Genomic DNA, 26015 nt, shown 5'->3' on the forward strand with positions numbered 1-26015 from the left:
CTTCTTCATCATTTCTAGAATTTCTTTCAATTTTAGCATAGTGTGTTACTGGGTAAGACCTTTTAACCAACTTCATGCTGTTGAAAAGGTTCTATTTAAGTGCTGATTTGATTGAACGTGGTTTGCAGTAATCAGGCCTGGTTGTGTCTAGTCCAGCTGAACCCCATTATGAATGTAGTTTCATAGATTTGGGGTATTCATACCTACAGGGGCAAATACATTTTCACACAGGCCCAGTTGATATTAGATAACTTTTTTTGCTTCAATAAATAATTTAAAAACTGTATTTTGTATTTACCCAGGTTGCCTCTGTTTTATCTAAGTTTTTGTTTTAATTTCTGAAACTATTTTGTATGAGCTATGCACAAAAACAGAAGAAATCAGAATGGGGACAAATACTTTTTCAAAGCACTGTAAATAAAAATCATCTTTAATTTGCAGTTTGCAGAAATCTGAGACCTAAATGAGCAAGGTAACTTGACTGGTGATGTTTTCTGCAGGCTTGGAATGTTCAGTCATATAGAGATGTAACACACTGGAATCAACAATATATCAAGCAATTGTGCATTACATATATCAAGGGATTTTAGAATACATACCAGCACCATACATTAAAGCTACAGTCAGGAATTTCAAAAGTACAACTGCACTGTTTAATATGCTGTTTTGGAAGGAAATGGCTGTAGAGATGTTTTGAAACAAAACAAATATATTTTATATATATCTCTTTGGCCCTGATTTACTAAAGGTTTGATTATGTTTAAAAAAAAAAACAAAAAAAAAACAAAAAAAAAAAAAAAACAAAAAAAAAACCAAAGTCATTTACTATCAGGCTCTACAGAGTATTGGGTCTTTCAAATGAGCAAAATAACTGTTTAGTATGTTTACATGCTGTTGGATGCAAAGATGTGTGAACGTGGGGTGAAAATATATGAAGCCACGTCATCATTTTGAGAAACTTTGTTAATTCTATTAAGGAATATTTTCAGTACATTTTCTCATTATTAAGTCTTAGTAAATGTAAAGTATAATTTTGTTTTCATCTAATGGAAACAAAAGTTAAATGCAAAATTAAGTGCAAAATTACTTGATTTCCACTGATACTTTATTTATTTATTTAATATTTCAAAATTTTTTGCCCAGAGTCACCACATTTAATCAACATTATTCTTGAGTTTCAGTTTCTCTTTGAAATCTGAACTCACTGTGGCTACCAGGAATAATTAGCAAATCAGGGCCCATAACAAAAGTTTTATATATATAAAAAATAATAATAATAATAATAATAATAATAATAATAATAATAATAATATCCGTTGTATTAGCTCATGAGCCATCTAAACAGCATCCTTCTCAAGAATTCGGGTGTATAGTATTATATTAAACTTAAGATAAAATTTTATATCCAAAATTGTATTCATTTTGTTATATAGTTATTATATGAATAAATCACTGCATTAAGTATTGATGATTCAGAGCAATTAAAATGGGTCTTATACTTAAAAATGTACAGTATGTGAACTCATGGCAATGACAGAGATAAAGTACAACCTTGAATAATTAAAAGAAAACATTAAGAGATTAATAAACTACTTAAAGATCACAATAGTAAGTCCAATATCCGTTAGTCTGAACGTCTGATAGTCAGATAGCCGGTCCATTTAGTCAACAGAAATGGCAAAAGCAATAGGCATTAGATGAATGTCTTAGAAAACTTTTGCTTTATAATATGATCTGTACTTTAAACAAGCATCATGTCTTGCTGGCAGTATGTACACCATGATAAACCAACACCATGTTAAGTTATAAACATTTACATGGTAAATATCAGGTCCAGTATACTGACAGAATTCACAAAGAAATTTGACCCGTCACGAGTGTTTCAAACTCTCAAAACACAATAAGACAATGCAAATATACAAGCTAAACTTCACTCTTAAATAAAAAGTACACTTGCAAGTCAGATGAAATCAACATTAGATTGTGAACAAAAATTCAAACATACTGTAGTCAATATGCCTTGATATATAGCTGGATAAAGTAACTAACCCACAGCTCTCATGTTAAATGCTGGATGAGTTCTATACAATGACATACCTTCCTGATAAACTATGCATCACTTTCAATGCAGATGGAGAAGCTTTTTGGAAAACATTGGCCTTGATCAAACAGAGTGCACCTTTAAACATGAAACTCAAAGAGCTTTTTACCACATACTCATTTAGAATTTCATTTTTTGTGTTTTTAGAATGCATTTGCATTCTGTGCTTATAAATCAGCTTTAAAACACTACTAAAAATAAATTTCCTCTATATTCTCTCTTGTGACACAGACAGCAAAAAGCACAGCTGCTACAAACAGGAAAGTCAGAAGTCTCACAGCACAGACAATGTGATTTTGAGCTGCAAAAAAACAAACAAAAAAAAAACAAAAAACCAACAAACAAAAAAAAAAAAAAAAAAAAAAAAAAAAAAAACACACGCACATCAGAAAAATAAACTCCTCGCCACATACTTTGACACTTTAAAATTGAACCTGATGAGTATATATATACACAGGAATCCAGAACGTAGGCACAGAGGAACTTTTCAACATTTTTAAAGACATTTACCAAGTGGCCCATATCCTCTGGAGGATCATCTTAGTCATTCAATTTACCGGCCTTAAACTTATCGGCCTCTTGACGTCCAGAAAACCGACACACCCTTTGGTTTCGGTGAAGCAACGTTTGTGTTTGTGAGTGCAGGTCCAAAAAGATCTAGGATGGATTAGCAGCTAAAATCTGTCACATTCTTCAGGAATACCACCTCACATACATATTTACTGTACAGTACTATTCAAAAATTTGGAATTGATACTTTCAGTAATATAAAATAATTTTACTATCATGCTACCACTCAATAGCTTCATAAGTTTCAATTTATTTGTAGTAAATTAAAAATGAAAATGTATATATGTCCATAATTATGAACAGCACTGTAGATTGCACCAAAATGTCTGTGAAACCTGTATGGCATTAAGAATGTTATAACTAAACTCTGCAGAATACATATTTAGATAATAGCATATCAAGAATGATCTAGATTCAAGAATTACTGAGCTTAATATATTATTATAGCTAATTAAGAAAAATAGCTTAATAACTCAAGGAGAAGGGATAAAGCATGACGGGAATGGTGTTATAGGAAAATAATCAGTGATGGGGTGGGGTGATGTGGTCTGACATTAAGCCGAGGTACTGTTACCACCCTGAAGTTGATAATTTTCCAAAAGAAGCATGCCCCAAAGAGTTTTATTCCTCATATACAGTTGCAATAAAATTATTCAACCTCCATTGTAAATCAGGGTTATCAAAATTTACAAACTTTCAGCTGTTTGCAATGAACAAATCAAACAAATTGAAATAGTTCAACACAACGAATGTTTCAAGTGATTTCCCCAAATTCAACTAAAAATGCAACTAATGATTCCTCCGGTCTCAAAATTATTTAAACCCCTGAATAGGATCCCTCACAACAGCACAAATATGCAAAATAGGTATTGTCTCCACCTGATGCAATTAATCAAGGGCTTCAGGTGTGCTTGAGCTGGAACACATGAAATACCTGAACTGGCTAGGGGTACAAAATGTCTGAAATACCTGGATGGGGCAGAAAAAGGAAGATATCAACGGCTGCAACCAGATTTCTGAGAAGTCAGATTGTGAAAAACCCTCGAGTGACTGCAAAAGACCTACAGCAAAACTTGGTGGTGACAGGCGCTGAGGTTTCCGTGAGCACAGTAAGGCGCGTACTAAACGCAGACGGTTTCCATGCCAGAACCCCAAGATGTACACCACTACTGACCCAAAAGCACAAGTAAAGTCGGCTCAAAATCATAAATAAGCCACAGAAGTTTTGGGATTATATTCTGTGGAGCGATGAAACTACTTTTCGGCACGATGGATCAGCGGTATGTCTGGAGGCAGAAGAATGAAGAAAGAACACTCTGTCCACAGTCAAGCATGGTGGTGGCTCGGTGATGCTCTGGGGCTGCTTTGCATCCTCAGGCACTGGAAACCTGCAGTGTGTGGAAGGCAAGCTGGATTCATTAAAGTATCAGGAAATCCTAAGAGAAAATGTCATGCTGTCTGTGAAGAAGCTGAAGCTTGGGCGTCATTGGACCTTCCAACAGGACAATGATCTCAAGCATACCTCAAATTCCACCAAGTCTTGGTTGCAGAAGAAGTCCTCGAAGATTCTACAGGGCCATCACAGTCACCTGACTTGATAGAAAATCTGTGGTGGGATTTGAAGAAGGCGGTTGCAGCACGCAAACCCAAGAATATTACTGAACTGAAGGCCATTGCTCATGAGGAATGGGCTGAGATCCCTCAGGAACGCAGCCAGGAGCTATGCATCTCGTGTTCAGCAGGTCATAACAGCAAAAGCGTGCTCTACTAAGTACTAAAGATGCTTGCCATGAAGGGGCTGAATAATTTTGAAACTGGAGAAGTCATTAAAAGTTGCATTTTCAGTTGAATTTGGGGAAACCACTTGAAGCATTCATTGTGTTGAACTATTTCAGTTGCTTTTGTTTGATTTGTTCATTGCAAACAGCTGAAAGTCTAATTTTTGATAATAAACCTGATCTGCAAAGGGGGTTGAATAATTTTGATTACAACTGTATCACAGCAATTTCCTAATGATTAAAATTGTTAATTTCCTAAATTATTAAAAAGAAATTCTTTATCTGTAATCCTATGATTTTAATTATAGCCGGGACTACTGTCAGCGCTGCTGTTATAGAAAATTAATCAACACCTTTTGACCAACCAGTTTTGAGAATTCAACAATGCTGTCGTATAAGCACAAATACTTTCTGTATATGATTTATCATTTAATAACATTGTTTTTCCCAAAATCTTTTAAATATTATATAAAACCTTTAAAAATATTTCTGTGTGATATATGGCATATGTTTTTCGTAAATATAATATGTTGAATATATAACAGATGATTCCAAACTTTTGAATGGTAGTGTACACTTCAGGACTCACCTTAGTGAGACATTGCTGCCAACACACATGTACTGAGTGTCATGTTGTCACCCTGAGATGGGAGAATCTGCAAGGACTGTACATGTGATCTAGTAATAGAGTCTCCAGTTTCCTTTGTTTCCTTCTTTCTTATGGCATTCTTTGAAAAAAATAGTTTCTCATATTTCTCTGATGCTTTGTGCCTCAGGTACAGGTGTGTTTGACCTTGAGACCACATGTTCACGCTGAGTCATCGACATGCCTGCCATTCAGGTGTTCACTGTTGTTGTCATAGTGGAACATGAAAGCAGGCACCTCTGTGATGGACGTGGTGGTGTACGAAGTGGAGCGCATGGACCAGTGCTCTCGGCGTCGCTGACCCCACTGCACTTTGTACTGCATCCACTGCCTCTTCAGAGTAGCCTGCACCTGCAGTAGGAGGTCAGAGATGTCACTTTCTGTTCAGTGTAAAGGCATGAAGATTTTTTATTTTTTTGGCAAAATTGCCAACTTGATCCTGGTTAAATGTTTATGTGATAAAGTCAAGCATTTTAAGCAATTTCACTTAGGTTAAGCTTAACCTTTCATTTAACACCAGTTAAATATTTAAAGGCAATGTGAAACAAAATAATGCTTTTTTCATCATGCGACCATTTAAAAAAAAAAAACAATGATACCTCAGTGATAAGGAGGAGGATGAGGAGGTGAAATCTGATATGTTATTAATATATTTCCCCGTAATAAAAAAAAAAAAAAAAAAAAATCAGAAGAGGTGTGCTGAGGCAGAGAAAAGCTTGAAGACACTTGTAGAAAATCTTGAATGCTCTTTCATATAGAACATTTTAAGTTCCTTTTATATTCTTGTAGTAAAAATGGACTGCTCTTTATTTAAAAAAGTATGTTTGGGGTCATTATCGTTTTGAAAGATCTATCTTTCAACTAGACCTCCTGGAAGAGTCAACCAAAATTTGGCCTAAAATATCTTGGTACTTAGCAGAATTCATGGTGCCATTAGTCTTTACAAAGTGCCTTATCCACCAGCTACATAACATCCTAAAAGTATTTTCCACAACTATACTTAGGGAGTTCTTACAAAAAATTGTTTGTTTTTTTTGAAAAGTAAGGTAATTGGTTGCATGTAATCAATATTTTACACAAAATAGGTTTGACCATTCTCTTTAAGAGTGCCAGTAATACTGGAGCTGGCACATGCCAATTATCCATGTTGGCATCCATGCATGCCAAAATCAACCATTTTAAGATTCCGTACAGACTAAGTAATGTGCATTGTTGTTCTCTGCTCGCCTATATAATGATTGAATTTGACTGCACTTGTCCTTCTAATGTAACTGTCATTTTTGTACATAATTCTCATCTTAAATCTTTCACATTATTTTCACTTTGTGCAATCCAGTTTATTTCTATCCTAGTCCTTGAAGCAAAATATTTTACTGCACATGATTACAGTATATACATGGGATGCAATAAAAGTTGAACATGCTTTGAATACGTTTAACAAAAAGGACAATACCTAATTTTACTGAAAAAACACACAAAATCACATCATAAAGATGCCCTAAAAAGGAATTAACTTGTGGGTGTCACATGCTTACACATCTTCTAAAAGGAGAAACACCTGATTCTATTGCTATAAATCCTTTTCTAAATATTCTAGTGCTATGGAATAAGACATAGTTCTGCAGGGATACTTGTGGAAATAAGGTCCACGCAGTACAAATCATTAGGCAGAGACAAACAAACATCCTCACAAAGGCGCCATTATCCTGTGTCAGTGCACCTTTTCTCCTGTCGAAAGGAGATCCATCTTTAGGACATGTCCGAATAGTTTACAAGCCCATACTGATGATGATGAGAGTTGGCTGCTTATGCATGAGCTAATAATTGACCCATTTTCCAGGCCCAGAATAATTTTCCCTGTATAAAACATGACTTTGATGAGGGCTGCTAATTCACGGCATTCTTATCGCTGCCAGTAACCACATGATCTGCATTGTCCTCGGTTTGTCATGTGCAAACTTTTAGTCTGCTAAATTTCTTTTGGCTGGACAGGCAGTACCTGCCAGGATTCAGTAGTCTGCTCACGCAAACTGCCACCTTGTTGAGCACATCGAAGCCATCTGACGTTAATTGAAAGTGTCTGGTCAATGTGTTAATGCTCAGTGAATGGAGGGAACTTTCAATGATGTAATTCTAACTCTTGACAGCTACACAGACCAGCCTGGGACAAGTTCAGTAGCTCATTGTGTAAAACAAGTTACCAATGTACAGCTGCGTTAATTAATGGCACCCCTCAACAGAATGGACAAAAACGCACTTTACACTTAAAAATACACATTTTTCACTCAAACTTAATACACCTAATAATCCAAATTTTCCAAAATTATCATAGAAACGTCTTTTGTAAATAATTATTTTCTCTCAAAATGCACATCTGTCAAACCAGTGGCACCGGAACAACATTTTAAATGCAAATAAATTAACATTAAAAATGTATGTTTTATTAAAAGGCTGTATTGATGCCTTTGACCCAATATCAGGTTAAAAACAGATAAAATCCCTTTACAAACCTATAAAATATAACTTTTCGGTCTGTTTGGTGAAAAATCGGGACTACGTACGAGGAAAAGCTCTCATGTCATTTACAGCATGTGGCTAACGTCCTACTCCAGAGTGATTTACACCAGGTGGTGGATCACTGATACTTTGAGGCTGCTTTAGTGCCTGTTTGATGTCATGAATTCTGCAAAGTATCAAGATATTTAAACCAAAATCTGGTTCCAGGAAGTTCACATACCCAAACATGCATCCAAATCAACACAGAAATATCTTGAACCCTAGTGGAAAAACTTTAGTTTGAATAGAATGCAATACAATGCAAAGATGCATGGATCCATGATCTTGTTACACATTATCCATGATCTTGGTAACATTACAGATAGAGACTAAGTGCTCTTATTACGTTCAATTATAATATTAATTTAGGGGAAATGATCATTTTAAAACCTGTGTTTTGCAATGTGCTCATTAAGGAAAATTATTTATGGTTAAAAATAACTACACACTATGCTCATAGTTTAAATGTTTAAACGCAAAACATCTCTTAAATGTAGTTCTATTTTTATTAAGGGTACCAATAATTCGTTTGTGTGTGTATGTGTACGTATGTGTGTGTGTTTTATATCACAGTGGGGATAAAATGTGCCCACAAGGATTGACATTGTGAGGACATTTGGTTGATTCATTTTTTTCATTTGTTTGTTTGTTTTTCCAAAAAAAACAAAACAAAAACAACATTTATGATAAAAAAAAATTTTCTTTCAAAAACTAAAAGAGCCTAAAAGTATCCTTTAGGTTGTTGAGGTTAAAGTTAGGAATAGATTTATGTGTAGGAATAGCATTAATTAGCTGCATAAATATTTATGTCAGTGAAGGGTCTTCACAAGGACAGTAAAACAAAGTCTGTGTGTGAGTGTATGTAAGTATTTCACATTAAGAACCCCAGTGAAAAAATAACACAGGGTTGCTTTAAAGTAATAGACGTTTCCCAGCGGTGCCTGCTTCACCCCAAAACAATATTTTTGCTTCAAGCATCACTAAAACTGACTAAAGTGGTTCCTTTTATCATTTGTCTTTCTGTCAGCACTATAGGAAACCCTGACCCCAGGGAAGTATGTGCCAAGGTGTTTTCTAAAAAGGTGGTAATCTGAGAAATTCACCCAGAAACTTATTGAACACTAGATTGGTAAATAAAATGCATTTACCACCAGCATCAATACAGTGCAGACTGAAAATACTACAGCAACTACTCAATATGGCAATTCTTCTTGCTGTTCTTGCTCAAATGAATGATCTGCCTACATTAGGGACTTCATTTACACATTTCCTAATTTTACATACGGTATCATGTGATGTGTGGCTAAAATTTTAATTGATTTTAGACTGTGATAACAGGAGTAAAATTCACATAGTACTTTAGAAACAGATTGCTGAAAAACACTAAGTGGTTTAGAATGCTGTATGGCCCTACAAACATTAAGAGTATATTATGATAAAAGGCAAAATTGTATACAATTGTACTGTATACAATAATGCTTTGTAAATCCTTAAATACACTGCCTTTCTGTACAATGCCACAAAATAAATTAACTTTGTAATTAAAAAAGACTTTAATAAGTAGAAAATCTCAGTACAACAGATTTTCTTTTCCTTTTTCCCTAAATGAGAATCGAAAAGTATTTATTTCTATACAGAAATCCTACATTGTATATTACAGGTGAACAAATAGCTCCAGTCTGAAGTAAAAATGCTCTTAGTAACAGAGTGACTTTGTAAATAGATAACCAAGTTAAACCAATGCCGTATATTTAGAAAGTCTCATCCTGCGTTAATATTTCAAGTCAAGATCTTGTTCTAACATAAAATATTTTGTCATAAGCATATACAAACATTTTAAACAAAATGTCTCATTCATAAATCATGTGACTGTCATTACAGTGTCTGAGTTTTTTCACGTTCAGCAGTTATTTCTGTTTTTCTATAGTATTACTTATTCTATTACATGATGTATAGCTCATTATTTATTCATTCATTCATTCATGCATATTCAGTTTGTACGTTATTCTGGTCAGGGTCATGCTGGATCCTGGAATACGTCCCTGGATGGGACACCAGTCCAGTGCAGGGCATCACACATACACACAAACACACACACACTTACACGCTCATTCACACCTATAAGTGTGAATAGGGGCAATTTAGTGTAGCCAATTCACCCACATGCATGTTTTTGGGAGGTGGGAGGAAATCAAAGAACCTGGAATAACCCACGCAGATACAGACTCAACACATACAATAACCCGAGTTCAAGACTGAACCAAGGACCCCGCTGTGATAATGTGCCAGCCTGCTTATAATTTATATTTATATTAAGCAGAAGCTTTAACAGGAACAATATTCACATACTATACAGTAATACTCCAGAATCATTTAATATTCTGTATGTAGGTACAAAACTCATTTATAAGATTCAGATTTCCACGAAGATCTTAAGAATGAGAAAATTTCATCTCATAACTCTTTGTAAATAACTAAGCTTTCTGTGCAAAGCCCAAGAATCAGTTCACTCAAGAGATAATACCACAGTGGGGTGTTTCACTAATGCCTACCTCTCCGTTGAAGAAGCAGAATATGGTTGCCACCAGCAAGCCCTTAAAATTGGAAAAAGAATAAAGGCAAAGAATTAAAGTCTTTGTCACTAGTTACACAATTCACCCAACCACAAAAATAAAACATGAGCAAACATTTTTCTAATTTACCTGGTAATGCAGTAATATGTGCATGATATAGTCGTATACTTCTCCAGCCAAACGGTTTTCTGGCCTCCATGGAAATATGACAAATTGGATTCCTAACAAGGGCACGAGAATGAGAGTGGCTCGTACTGCTTTCATATACATGTTGGACTCTGCACGGTGGGTATCCTTCAGCTTCAGCACCAAAACCCTCACAATGTTCAGCAGAAAGAACAGGTTAACCTATGATGAAGAATGGTGACAGAAAATGCATTCATATTCACAGAATAAAGGAATATTTCTAACAGTAAGCTCCATTTATTTATTTATTTATTTTTACACAGAATGGCTGAAAAGTTTCACCCTCTGTGAATAATAAATCATGGCACCAACAATTCAAATGCTATTAAAGGACTGGGGGATGAAACAAGAGTACCAGAGGAAACACACAGGGCTGACGTGGGATTCAAACCCCCAACTCCGGAAGTATGAGGCAAATGTGCTAATCATGAACTACTAAATATTGGTCTTCATTAAAAAAATAAATAAATAAAAAAGTAAAAGAAGAATACATAAAAATGTTTAAAAAAACGATGATGCTGTAGATGTATTCCTGAATCATTTCTATGTTGATTTAAATCTATGGTTGTCCAATCTTAACCACCTGGCAGGTGGTTTGTTTATTTGGTTTATTGTAATCATATAATAGAAAATACTACATAAATTGGACAATATTGAAGACAGTTTTACTTGCAGGATGTTAAGATGACATTTTTTGAAGTGTAGATTCTGTAGCAGCAAAATGAAATGCATAAATGGAGACGATGGTATTAAACTTGAAGACTCACTACTAAAGCTGCTACAATGGGTCCATGAACCACATACAGCAGATGGGTCTCTACGCTCATCCAGCAACTGGTGGAAAAAAGACAATAAAGCATGCATCACATAAAGCTTACAGTCCCCTTCAAAAGTACTGGAACAGCAAGGCCAATTATTTTGTTTTTGCTATACACTGAAGACATTTGTGAACAAAAGATGAGTATGAGACAAACAGAACAGAATTTCATCTTTCATCTCTTTATAATTATATCTGGATGTGTTAAACTTAAAACATGACCTTAAAACCTTTTGTTTTAACCTTCTCATTTTTCAAGTGACCAAAAATATTGGAACATGTGACTGAAAGGTGCTGTGCCATGTGTGCCCTGTTAGATTGACTGTTTATAGTATGAATAGCTCTGAATGTCTACTCTTGGTTTGAGCCCTGGGTTTCACCTGTCAAGACTGCATTTGTTGTTAAACCAACATGAACACCATAGAGCTGTCTAAGGGAGAAAAGCAAGCAATTTTAAATCTGAGAAAAGAGGAAAATTGATCAGAGCCATTGCACAAACATTGGGCATAGGCAATGCAACAAACTGGAATGTCCTGAAAAAGAAAGAAACCACTGGTGTACTAACAACCAGACATTAAACAGGTTGACCAAGAAAAACACCACCAGTTGATGACAAACATTGTGAGAGCTGTGAAGAAAACCCAAAAACAAAGGTCAGTCATATTACCAACAACCTCCACAGAGCAGGGGTAAAGGTATCACAATTCACTGTTCAAAGAAGACTTTTAGAGCAGAATTATAGAGACCATACAACAAGATACATACAACAAGGTTTTAATCGTCGTTTGTTTTGGGGGGTTTCTCACATCCTGAAGGGAGAAACCCCCCAAAACAAACAACGATTAAAACCAGCTGCGGTAAAAACCTGGAAAAGCATCACGAAAGAAGAAACCAGCAATTTGGTGATGTTAATGAGTCGCTGGATTGATGCAGTTATTGCAAGCAAGGTAAATCCAAACAAACATTAAGTGCTATTTACTTTAATACTATCTGTTCTAATACTTTTGCTCTCCCAAACACTGGGTGATCTGCCACCAAAGGTGCAAGATCAATTGTCTCATATCAGTCGTTTGACCTCAAACCTAATGGTCTTCAGTGTATAGCAAAAAGAACAGAATTGGCCTTCCTGTTCCAATACTTTCAGAGGGGACTGTATGTGCCCACTGAGCCTGGAATCTATTCAGTATTTACAGCATGAGGGCCAAAAAAAGTCATTACTCACTTGTCGTCAAAATACTTTTTTCTTGCCACTGCATGGATGGAGGCAGGTACCAGGGGAAAACCTTTAAAATAGCACACATGTTGTCTACAATGGAGTATATCAAGAAAAATGGTCATTTATCAAGAACACAAAGAGCTCAGTGTGGTTAATAAATTCCTCTCTTCACAATATGTACTGTAGTTTTATTATTATTATAAATAGTATAAACATCTAATATTTTATATTATGTGTTTGAATGAGGACAGTAGATGGATAGAATTACACACTCCAAACAAAATCTACTCATATGCCAATAACACAATGGAATAAAATGACCCATTATCTATGATGCATCATCCATAAATGATGGCATAATACATTATATTTTGGGGATTTTCAATATAGGGGGAACACATTACTATAAGGTCCAAAAATAGGTAATATATTAATACTTAACTAATGCTTTCATAATCATGAATTAATACATGCACTGATCCTTGATGAATCCATACACATTAACAGCCTATATAACCATTAATAATGGTAATAGTTAAGTATTAACACTGTGATAACTTATCCTGTTATCATCACGACCTGGACTATGTAAAGATAATTTACATAATGTAAGGTGTATTTGCAAACAAGGTCATTTAATCCAGTTTATATTGTAAGTTTGAGAGCAGTTTATATTTGTGTTGTACAGCATTACCAATCCTAAACTAAACTCTGAGTTTACTTGAATAGGCCATATAGGCCATTTCCCAGCCTATATTGTGTAATGAATGTTACTAATGTAAATAATAGTAATTAACAGAATGTGTTAACGAGATAACAAGATAATGAAGTAAGCTTCATTATTTCTTAATGCACAAAAGATTAGTTAATGTATTAATTCATCACACATTTATCATATTTGTATTCATTTGTAAGTCGCTTTAGATAAAAGCATCTGCTAAGTGAATAAATGTAATGTAATGTAAATGTTGTAGACCTGACATTAAAGTGTTACCAAAGTTAGCATAGACAGAAACCTATGAATCAGACCAGTGTAAAAAGCCCAGATTCTCTGACTACAAATAATCTAGATTTATCATCTATCCCCTTAGGTAACTATGTCAAATACTGTCCAATGATATTGCAAAATCTTTAAACTGTTGCCTATTCACACCTATATTGTGCACTTTACCAATATCTTGGATTCTTTAACATCCAGAGCCGCCGTAATGCACCAGCTATTTCCAATAAGTTGTCATAATAACAGTACAACTGGCAATGCCATCGGTGAACCAATATGAATTATGCCCAACTGCTGCAGATGGCACATTTACAAATACACAATGTGTCCTGCCTGTGGATTAGCTCATTTATGAGGGTTTGCAGAATGGCCCAATGTTCTCTCTGTGAAATACACAGGGTGGCACAATCATGACATGGCTAAGGAAATAAATTACACAGCAACGTTTGACACAGCCTCTAGGTCATTGTGGTACATTAAGCTTTCCTGTTACTAACCCACTTTCTTTGTTATTACATATTGCAATGATGGACCACTGGGTGTTCAATTTGCACTAATATAAAGATGTGAATAACATGATTTCACTCTTACAATTATGTAGCAATTCCCATGACACGATTTGTGGAATATGTTATGAAGGTTAAGATGGAGGGTGGTGCTAGTGTTCGTATATTTTCTCACATTAAATCCAACCATCACTTTCTTTCATTCTTAAAACTTTCTCATGAGAGCAGACTTAGGTGCAAGTGCACATAGATATGTTCTGAGCTTCGTGGCATGTATCGCTAGGACCACACACTGATCTGACATACTCTTCACATACTGTACTATCTTCACCCCAAATCCACGGACACACCAGCAATTCAAACAAAGAAAGATGTGGATAGTTTAAACATTGCTGTTGTCTATGTGAATGATGTGAGTTTGATGCTGCAGTCCAGGGACTGGCAACTGGAGGACTGCAGTATGGATACAGGCCCAGAAAACTATTTCAACAGACTGAACCAAGCCTTCAAAAATACTGTAGCAAAGTCAATAAATGTATGAAAAAACTGGCCATAGTTCAGTGATTTTTTTTTTTTGTTGTTGTTCATGAACCAGCTTGGCTCCTGTACAAAGCAGATGTGTCTGTTGTGTCTTATCTAATAATGTGCATTTATATCAGTTACTTAGCTTAAGTCAGATCTGCCTCGAGAAAGGATCGTTTTTGCTAATTGTATTTATCCTCTGGTCTGATTAAAGTGATGGCATGGCTTTTTAATAAATCAAGAATAGCAGTTAGTATAGTACTCTGTTAATCATGATTGTTCTAGCTTACCTGGTGTTGGTATAAAACTGACAAAATTGATATGTCTAATTAATATCTGAATATATTCAAATACTGAAACTAGTAACTGAAATTTTAATGCAATCCAAAGGCATTTGACAGTCTTACTATGCACAAACTCTTCATGTACTATAAAATATAACTTTATATATATTAATCTCTAAAGGTCTGAGAAAATGCATCCAATGCCATTGTGGCAAATCAAATAAAAATTAGAAAATTTAGGTAGTGTCAAATTTAGACATGAATACACCTGAATGCTATAGTATAGGTTGTTTAAGTTAACACTTTACAGTGTAAATCATGTACAGGAATATAAAAGTCATACTTTAAATCATCTTGTTATATACACTATACAATCGTATAAACAATATACAAGTTGATAGACATGTATTTCCATGCAGAAACAGCGAGGCAGATGGTATTGAAAGCAAGCTAAATGTATGTTGTTAGTCTAAAATATTTTGAACTGGATGCATCCAATTCTAGAGTCAACGTCATGCTGTTTAAGACTATTCTGGGAAATATATTTTTTTCTTTCACTGTAATAGAATGGTATCACTTTCTATCAAGTGTAGAGGTGTGTTTGAGACTGTTTTTTAAATCTCTTCCTTGCTCACTCCCAAAGTGTGTCCCTCATACACGTATTTTCATTGTCCCTTAAAGCTAATTAAAATGCAAATAAAATCCTTTCACTGTGGCATACTGAGTTCCTTCGTGACCAGTGCTGTGTGAAAGAGCGCATTTCTCTACTGCTAGTTGCGCATCACTATCCAGTCCTACTAGGGCCACTTTTGAGGGTGGCTGTCAAACCTAGTTTCATGCCTTTCAGTGTAGTTTTGTTGTGTCAGATTCATTTTTGGACATTACTGAGGCCAGAATTCTACAATGCATTTCAACTCCTGGGTCTTTATCAGCCTGGAAAAAACATCCATCTATCCATCCATTTTCTATACCACTTATCCTACACAAGGTTATGGGGAGCCTGGAGCCTATTCCAGGGAACTCAGGGCAGAAGGCAGGGAACACCCTGGACGGGCTGCCAACCCATCGCAGGTTACACAATCGCACACACATTCACACACTCCTTGGAAAAAACATCCCTCTTGTTCGCTGGCTCTGTTCTCTGTCTGTGTTGCCTCCTGATTTACCCTAAACCTACCCCAGTATAATAACACTCAGATTAACAAGAACGCTAATGCAGATGGATTTAAGCTAAAATTGTAGTCCATGCTGAAACTCACCCCATCCTAAGAGATAATACCAGTGAAGGTGCTGCTCTTCAGCGAAAACCGCCACCACTATAAGAGTGTGCAGATAGATGCCCTCACACAGCATCCAGAAATAGTTACAGCCCAGTATGTACATGTGGAAGAACTGTAGCACCTTACAACCAACCTACAACAGCACAGAGGAGAGAAGGAAGAAGTAAAAAGTGTCTTGATATATAAGGAAGAGTGCAAATTATATTACGAAACCCCCAGGAACATTGGGGGCTTGAGTGTTTGACAGCTTTCAGTTCCTTTTTATTTATTTATTTATTTATTTATTTATTTATTTATAACTTTTTGTCCACAAGGATGTGTTATTTTAAGAAAAGCTCTCTGTTTGTACCAAAACAACAAAAAATATGTTGTTAGTTGATGGCATTCAGATGAGCCCTTATCACCAATATTTCCAATTCATTTTGGTGTCTTCATCAGATGCACTTTTGATGGACAAAGCGTGTGTAGATAAATAATACTAATGTGTGAAAACAGAAAAACATACTACACTGAGATTTGTGAAAATTTGTGAATACATACATTTGAGAATTTGTACTTGCGAAATGCAGTAAAATTAGAATCTTAACCTGGGATTAATTCCGATTGTTCAGCACATTAAAAAGAAAACAGAAACAATTCAACCATTACTTCTTTTCCTAGCATTCCTTTCCACATCTAATATACAGTATATACAGTATAGTGGAAACTGTACATTTACGTACACTTATTTACACCATGTGAATGGTTTTCACAGGCTGATTTATATGATCTTGATTTGGACACATTCACAAGATTTGAAGACTTTGTTTTTATATTCTAGATTCCTTAATACTTGAAGCAAAGTGATTAATACATGTTGGGATCTTGTTATTTTCTTGTCTGCAGTGTTAGAGTAGCAGCAATAATTTATAAACTGATTCTGTATATCTGCACAGCTCCACCAGACTGACCATTTTGGCAGATATGATCAGACCAAGCTGAATTTTTCAGCAGGGTGGAGGGGAAGTAAATCAGTAACGTTGGACCAATAAACAAGAATACTGTAAATTCAATGGAATGGAATGAACACAGTACTCCAATTAAATAAAACCCTTCTCTAAGAAAAAAATCGTGTTTACACAGAGTATGAACAATGATCATGAACATCATTTTCAACTTGCTGAAGGCTGGACGATTTAATAGCACACCTATTTATTTCTTGCTAATTTTCACCACTTCCAAATCACGCTGAACTGCTCCATGTGTCCAGACCAAAGAAGGGAGTGCAGAGCTCAGAATCTGCTGAAAAGTAAAACTTATGTATTTGGATTGGAGCTGAGCGCTGTCAGTCTGACTTGTCTGCAGTCAGAGAGCGAAAGAAATGAAAGCTGGCTACAGAGTTGAGCACATGGATTAAATGAGAGGTCTTTTCCTCTGAAAGAACATAACAGTGTGTGTAGCAGCAGAAGTGAGATTAAATCCAGACTGAGTTGATTTTACATTCTGACCTCACAACTGCTCCCTGCTCCATTTACTTTACTCCAACCTGCCAGCTAATCTACATTCAACACTACATCAACATCTACTTACACACCTCTCTCCTTTTCTCTCCTTTTGTTTTCTTCATCTGTTTTTCTTTTCTTTCTGTCTTTATCTGTTTTACTTTATTTCTTCAACTCTTTCATTCCTTTTTTTCTTTATTTCTCTCTCTTAATCTGTTTTTCCTTTCTCTCTCTCTCTCTCTCTCTCTCTCTCTCTCTCTCTCACTCAATCAGCTTATCTTTATTTCTTCCTCTCTTTTTTCAGTCTCTTTTTTCTTGATCCGTTTCTTTATTTCTGTCTTTTCTTTCTTTCACTCTCTTGATCAGTTTAATATTTCATCCTCTCTTTCATTCTTTCTTGATCTTTCTTCCTTTTGTACTCGCTCTCGGTCTGTTTTTCTTTATTTCTTTCTCTCTCTTTCATTTTTCCTTGATCTGTCTTTCTTTCTTTCTCTCTATCAGTTTTTCTTTATTTCTTCCTCCATATCTTTCTTTCTTCTTGATCAGTTTTCTTTCTTTCCTGAGAACACAGTCACACACACTGCCTTTTTGCTCTCAATCACATGTAGCATAAAGCAGCTCAATGTGCTTTTTTGTTAAAAGCCTATCAGGATGATCATGGTGTGTATAAATGGAACAGCCTCCTAAATATACTCAGCTCTGTGTTTAATCACCAGACAGATTCCTGGATCAGTAAGTGCGCACACACACACACACACACACACACACACACACACACAGCTGGAGTCTTGTTAAATACAATTTTAACACCTCTTGGACAAACAGTGTGAGAAATACCCCATCCATTAACTACAGATCACATGTAACAGCACTGAGATCTGTGCTACAGGGTTCTTACCGGGTTTCTCTCCACCACTTTAGGGTTGCTGACCACACATGTGAGGTTGATTATAGTGAAGGCTGAATTGAGCACATAAGAGCAAAAGAGATTCTTGTGCAAGGTGATCCTTTGGCAGCTTAGACTCCTAGCAACAGAAATCCACACACAATAATGAAATAAACTGAAAAATCATTTATTTAAAAAGAAAAGGAAAGTGTTAGAAATGCACACGTATATATTAATTCCGCATTGTTTTTACAGGAATGTTTTATTTATTTATTTATTTTTACAAAAAGTGCTACACAACATGCACTTTTCTGTTTTCTGTCAAACAATGAATATTAGAGGATTATTTAGGCTTGAAATTAAATGAAAGACTTAATATAAAAACTGCATAATTATCATATGCATGTGTACTACTTGTGTTGTATGATTTGTAATTTGGGGAAAATCAAATATTTTTATTTGGAATACAAATGAACCTAGAAATGTTCACATTTTATCTTACAAACACAATGTGAAAGCTTTGATGCAGTAAGCAGGACAATAAAAAAAAAAAAAAGCCTGGCAAGAATTTCCTGGCTCCTGTTAGCATAATGTGATTGTCAGATGCTACCTGTGCTCTCTTTTGCAAAGTAACATTAAATCATATTAAGGTGAATCATTATGAAGGTAAACTTAAACTGTCTTATGGGAGTTCTTCTAGGATAAAGATTCTACAAAATAAATAAAATGTCATACAAAATTTTACAACGGCTAACAAGCATGAGTCAAGTACCAAGTTAACTTTTTTAGGACAACAGCACTGTATGTGATCCAAACTATAAATATATATATTTATTATAGCTTTCTAGCATAAAATCTATTTAGTAAGCACAGTCTATAAAATCCTTGCATACATGTATTCAGAGACAGGTTTCACACCCACATAGATTTCCTCCCATTCAGATTATGTAAATATCTGTGTGTAGTTCATGCCTCTGCAGCTAGAATATTTTTCTTAAGAAGAAGCATCTGAAACTTTTTCCCCCAAAAAACCATCACCTTTAAATTCAAACACTTGCCAAAAATTGGGTGGTGTGATGCAGCCAAAATTAAAGCAGAGTTACTGTTACCACTACAAAAATCATTATTTTCCTACAAGAGCATGGAGTGTGAATTAAAATGCATGCCACTTGCTACTAAGAGATTAGGCTTGTTGCTCTGTAATTATCCAGGCAGCGAAAAACACATTAACATAATTGTAAAGCAGATGCAACAACTATCTCAGGTTATACACATGGTGGGTTGTTAACAACTGTCTCAGTAAGTTTCATCAAGCCAGCAAACAAAACATACATGACAAAAATATTTTAAAGATGCAACAAATCCTGCCCATTAGCAGAGTCATCCCGTTCACATGACCTCACCAATATGGGCCCTAAACAGCTACAAAAATCAGCTGCCTTGTGTAATACTGTTCTTGGAAGACTGGCAAGACCTGAGGGAAAACTGCACTCATTTTCCACACTGAATCACACACTTCTAACCCATCTCTTCTAGCAGTGATCAGGGAGGGGCATAAATAAAAGCCTTGTGCTGTGGTGTAATGTCACATTCCTCTGTAAACACCACATCTGGATGCAATAAGGTAACATTAAACCCTTATGGAAATCAAATAATACATAATATATTTAGCAATAAATTCACATAAAAAAGTGCACATAAAAAGCCTCAGCTATTTATCATTAATGTTTAATATCGATGTTTAAATGAGTTACGCAAAAAAAAATTACGTTTTGCAGAAAGACCACGCCGACACTCCTCCCATATATAACCAACTCTGTCTTCCGTTCTGTCACTCACTCTTTCCCTGCTACAACTCCCCATCTTTCCTTATATCACAGTCATCAATCAAGGCATATACATTGCAGATGCAAATTACAACAGAGCACAATTACTACTGTACCACATTACTTGACTTGACATTACTTCACTATAACCACAATTCCAAAAGCATTGGGATATTATGGAAAATGCTAATAAAAACAAAGAGGAGTGATTTGTAAATGTACATTGACTTGACATTGAGCGGGTTGCCCAGTAATTGTAGGGTTGGAGGTTCGATTCCTGACCCACATGACTCCACATGCTGAAGTGTCCTTGGGCAAGACACTGAACCCCAAGTTGCTCCAGATGGCAAGTTACCACCTTGCATGGCAGCTCTGCTACCATTGGTGTATGTGTGAATGGGTGAACGAGACACAATGTAAAGCGCATTGGATAAAAGCGCTATATAAGTGTGCCATTTACCATTTAAGAAGGTGATGAGAAACAGTTGAGACAATCGTCTAATCGTAGTATATAAACAGCCTCCAAAAAAGGCCGAGTCCTTCAAGACCATAGAAGCGTGAAGGCTCAACAATCCAGCAACATTTTGAGAACAACATTCCCAAAGACAAATGGGTAGGATTTTGGGCATTTCACCTTCTATAGTGCACAATACAATTAAAAGATTCAAAGAATCCGATAAAATCTCAGTGCGTAAAGGGCAAGGCCGAAAACCACTTCTGAATGTGCGTGATCTCCGACATCACTGTCTTAAAAACCGTCATTAGTCTGTAATGGATATCCTTACATGGGTGCCCGAATAGTTTTGTAAACTTTTGTCAGTCAACACGAGAACAAAATCAAAACTATGAACCATGAAATGAGTAATAAAGACTTGGTATTTGGAAAACGCACGTAATACTTAGCAAAATACAATGAGACACGAGGGGTTTAAATGACAAACGAAATCATGGGTGAACACAAAACAGCTGAGACTAATACTGACACATATGGGAAACAACCAATGACAATACAGGGGCGGAGACAGGACATAAATCATAAGAAAACACACGTGTCCAAAGTAAACAAAGTCAATGTCACTGAAACCCTTTGAGCTTCGGAGCATGCTGCGTGCTACGGCGCTTAGCGCCAGGGGAAATCGTGATATTGTGCATACTATGCAAGTTTAAAAAACTCAAGGTATAAATAAAGTAATAATAAATGTGATAAATAAATACTTAGGCAATCCTAAGAAGTGCCATTAGTCCTATAAAACTGTACATTGTTTTGGTGAAATATATTTAAAATCTGTCAAAATATGTATCTGCAGAAAAAAACTTTAGCTTAGCTTCAGTTAATGTTCACACCAACATCAGAATGGGAAAAAATGTGATCTTAGTGACTTTAACCATGGCATGGTTGTTGGTGCAAGATGAGTAAACAAAGTCTGTGCTTTGTTGATGAGAGAGGTCAGAGGAGAATAGCCAGACTGGTACAATCTGACAAGAAGTATACAGTAACTCAAATAACCACTCTTTACAACTATGATGAGCAGAAAAGCATCTCAGAACACACAATATGTCAAGCCTAGAGGCGGAAGACCACATCAGGTTCCACTCCTATCAGCCAAGAACTGGAACCTGAGGCTAAAGTGGGCAAAGGCATGGACACTGGACATTTGAAAGCTGGAAAAACATTGCCTTGTCTCTTTATCATTTTCTTAGATATGATTTGAAGAAGAAAATGAATTTATAAGTGATTTTGGGTAGTGTCCACGGAGATAGGAGATCTGAGAGATTTTGCAGCTAAACAGTCGTTTATGTCATTCTGGACTATTTCTGGTCACAATGCTCACAAAATCTAATAGCTACATGGTAAGTGGTCTGCACTTATATAGCGCTCTTTTAACCTTAGCAGCTCTACAAAGCACTTTACACTGGTTCTCATTCAGACACACACTCACGGTAGCAGAACTGCCATTCGAGGCACTAGCTTGCCATCAGGAGCAACTTGGGGTTCAGTGTCTTGCCCAAAGACACTTCAGCATGTGGAGTCACGTGGGCTCGAACCGCCAACCCTACGATTAGTGGACATCCTGCTCTACCACCTGAGCCACAGCCACCATATTGCCATTTTCAAATATTGTGAAAAAAAATCCAAAACTTAAAAAAACCATGACAGAAATAAAGTTAAAAAAACATCCATCCATCCATCCATCCATCTTCTATACCACTTATCCTACAGGGTCATAGTTAACCTGGAGCCTATCCCAGGGAGCATGGGGCACAAGGCGGGGTACACCTAATCCATCGCAAGGCACAATCACACACACATTCATACACTATTGACACTTTTGGACATGCCAATTAGCCTACCATGTGTGTCTTTGGACTGGAAGAGGAAACCAGAGTAAAGTTAAAAAAAAAAAAAAGATTGGTATATCTCTCTAAAGACCATGTGAATCAACCCACGAAATGGAGTTTGCTTGAGTAACTAATGATAATAGTTAAGAAGGAAACCAAGTCAGCATGAAATGACACTGTCAAAAACCTGCAAAATACTTTTGATGTCATCTGGCTTATAAAACAGTCAGCAAAACTAAAGGGCATAAAGGATTAGCAGGCAATAAAGTCTGAAACTAAGAAATAAGGTTTGGAATGTAGAACCAAATTAGTTGGAAAGAACTGAGGAACTTTTAATCCAATCTATACTGCACTATAAACCGTTAGACTTTTGCAATGATTTTTTATGAATGGTTCATATTGGCACTTGTGATGTAAACATTTGGATCGTACAACATGGCAATTGAGTAGGTCTATTAGAAAGGTTTATAACAGTAAAAAAAAAAGAGAGAGAGACAAAAATGGCCCTTCAGTACAGCACTGAGCTCCTCAACAGGAAACACACATCCATCTTTTCATTTTACTGCTTAATGGGCTCTGATAATGAATGGCATTAGAATAAGTCCCTGGTCAATTCCTGTGAGATGAGCAAGGCCTCATTAATTAAATAAATCTTAGTCACCAAGACTAAATTCCACTCTTTAAGCATCATCATGAACAAATCTGACAAATTACAAACCAGTTTAGAATTTACAGTATGCTTTATGTCATGCTGCTCCAGTACTTCACATGAATGTGAGGTTATGCATGTCAAAAAAAAGCAAAAAAAAAAAAAAAAAAAAAGCCAAAACTTGTTAATCGAAGCTATCCACTTTTCAGTTTGTGAAATTCATTAACATCTTTAGTATTTTTCTGAGCTGTTACAGTTTAAATTTTTTTCTTTTCAGTCTTAGAAACCCTCTATAATGCCACCAAGAACCCCTCAAGGTTCATAAACACTCAGTTGTAGTGGTACAGCCAGGAAGTAATGTCAGTTGGGGATGAGGAAATGTGCTAAATGTGCTAAATGTGCTAAATAAAATGATCACATGATCTGTAAGTGTAGTAAGTGTGACACACTCATGCATTTTGAATTCATGCCAAACAGTAGAAGCTGTTTTATCCTCTTACAATCTTTCCACAATAATAACATTAATAGGCATAGGAAATAAAATACCCTGAAGACAGTTCCACTGAAAATGATTAAAATAACACGCTATTACCTACATCTTACCATAAAAAACAGATCTACCAGAAAAATGCATGATTCTGATTGGCTAATCTAGTTTCTCACCATAGCAGCTGGTAACCAATAAAATAATATGATTTTAAAAAGTTAGAGAAATGTTTGTTTGATGATGTCCATTTATGAACATCATTACAGCACAATTACTGCACAAAACATATTATCTGACATGTATATATTTATGTATGTATATTTAATCAGCTGCACTATATGTGTATAATGTTAACCACCCACAAATAAGCATTTGACGGGGGTTCAAACTCAAAATCTGGTTGAGAAACCCTATTATAAAAGGCAGTTATGAGAAGTATATTCCACAATACTGTTGGGAAGGAAGCACTTACACTTACCTGAAGTAAAAGAATATTCCCAGAGAGATGAGGAGGGATGCAATGGACAAAGCATGACCCACGATTGCCATATAGTACAGAATGTATGCATTCTGTAAAAAATACACATAACATTACAGAACATACGACTGGGACATTTTTTTTAGTTTATACAATTTTGAACAACACATGAAATGACAAACATGGCTTATTCCACCCTCTCTTATTTACTGTAAAAGTCCTACAGATACACTCCTCACTATTAATAGCCTGCAAAGGGAACCAAGTGTTTTCTTCTATCTGGTGTCAAAGTAAACTGTTCAGGCTAGTAGATTAGTATTTCAGAGTTCTTTGAATAATTTGATATTAAAAAAGCACTGCCATGAATTCCTACCTTTAACTTGTCCTTAGTGTAGGCAATGCAGAGGGTGTAGTTGGACCATGTCCTGTTTGTCTCAGGATGTAGAAACCAGTTCCCAGTCTCATCACAATATTTTATGGCCTTTTCTAAGGAGAGTAATTATTTGACAGACATTTTGACAGGAAGTATCGTTCTTCAAAAGAGAATTTTCAAGGCTTTATAACGTTCTTAAAATTTAACAACAAACAACAAGAATAGAAATCATAATATTTTGTCACATCATATTACACTATGATCACTGCATAGGGAAAAAAAAACATTGTTTGGTGGGAAACTGGGATTCAAACTGTGTGATCTTTGTTTATTTTGCTTTTACCTGTGGGGTCAAAGTCAGGGAAGTAGTTGGGGCAGTTTTGAGATGTATAAGCTCCTGCTGGTGTATCATCCCAACACAGCCACCCATCCCATGTCCGGTTACAGTACGGGCCTAAAGTTTAAATTTATCAAATTAAACAGAAATGAGACTGCAAATCGTTTTTAAGTAAATTTTTATCTCACATAAATGTGTGAGTAAATGTAAGAGCATGTTGTACTATATCACATTACAGTTCTTCAAAAGTAAGAGTCCTCCACTACCTGACTTGTTATATGGTGGGTCTCTGTTCATTTTCTCAAAGCATTTATATTGACCATCAATGATTTTCTTCCTCTCCTCTGCTTTCTGAGTTTCCACAGGACTGATGAGTGTTTCTGCTGTGGTCTCAGCCTCTGGCTCCATGTCACCATAAACAGACCCTTTCTGCAGAAATGCCATTAGAAACACTCAACAGAAAAGAAGTTATTGAACTACGATATAACTGCTCTTAAGGGAAACTGTAAATAAACTGACTACTTCATTATGTTACTACAAAAAGGTTTTCTTTTACTACAAAGTAAATGGTACATGACCAGACCAGAACTTCTGTAATTACCTTTGATTTGTTCTTTGAGATGCTGAGACACTGAGACCAGGTATTATTTATTGATGTGCTGTAAGCCCAATTACCAGATTCATCACAATATTTGGTTATTTTTTCTGTGTAAGGGGAAAAAACATGAAAAGCAATCACTCAATGGAGCAGTAACTGTGCCAGTGCCATATCTTGACATCAATCAGTGCATTAGCACAGTGTGTGACTGTAAATCACAGTAAACTGTATACTGGTCTAGACTAGAACAGAAGTGTGAGGCTATTTTAAATCACTTGAACAACCTCCTGTTTACCTTCCAGCGTTCACAGTTTTTTTTGTTCACTCTTTCACAAAATAATCTATAATTTGCTATAATTTTATGGAAATGCATACCAGAGATGGAAACTCGAGTCTACGACTTGGAATCGAGTCACATTTAAGTCACAAATAAAAAGACTTGCGACTTGACATGGACTCGTGAACAACTGACTAGAGACTTGACTTGGACTCGGAGACAGAGACTCGTGAAGACACAAGTCATTT

The 26015-nt window shown here is 35.8% G+C and overlaps 1 protein-coding gene across 1 annotated transcript in view; it reads right to left on the reverse strand.

The window, feature by feature from the left end:
- Positions 1 to 787: 787 nt before the first annotated feature.
- Positions 788 to 26015, reverse strand: part of calcr (calcitonin receptor) — a 56644-nt gene continuing 31416 nt past the window's right edge. Inside the window, exons 5-16 of the mRNA XM_017455177.3 lie at positions 25494 to 25597; positions 25159 to 25321; positions 24899 to 25009; positions 24556 to 24668; positions 24183 to 24274; positions 18415 to 18541; positions 16015 to 16168; positions 12450 to 12510; positions 11178 to 11244; positions 10354 to 10572; positions 10204 to 10245; positions 788 to 5446 (exon numbers count right to left, since the gene is read on the reverse strand). Of these exons, the coding sequence (XP_017310666.1) occupies positions 5258 to 5446; positions 10204 to 10245; positions 10354 to 10572; positions 11178 to 11244; positions 12450 to 12510; positions 16015 to 16168; positions 18415 to 18541; positions 24183 to 24274; positions 24556 to 24668; positions 24899 to 25009; positions 25159 to 25321; positions 25494 to 25597 (1442 nt within the window). The 3' untranslated portion in view covers positions 788 to 5257. The remainder of the gene's footprint in view (positions 5447 to 10203; positions 10246 to 10353; positions 10573 to 11177; positions 11245 to 12449; positions 12511 to 16014; positions 16169 to 18414; positions 18542 to 24182; positions 24275 to 24555; positions 24669 to 24898; positions 25010 to 25158; positions 25322 to 25493; positions 25598 to 26015) is intronic.

Source organism: Ictalurus punctatus, chromosome 24, assembly GCF_001660625.3.
Source record: "Ictalurus punctatus breed USDA103 chromosome 24, Coco_2.0, whole genome shotgun sequence".
In the NCBI taxonomy this organism is placed as follows: Eukaryota; Metazoa; Chordata; class Actinopteri; order Siluriformes; family Ictaluridae; genus Ictalurus; species Ictalurus punctatus.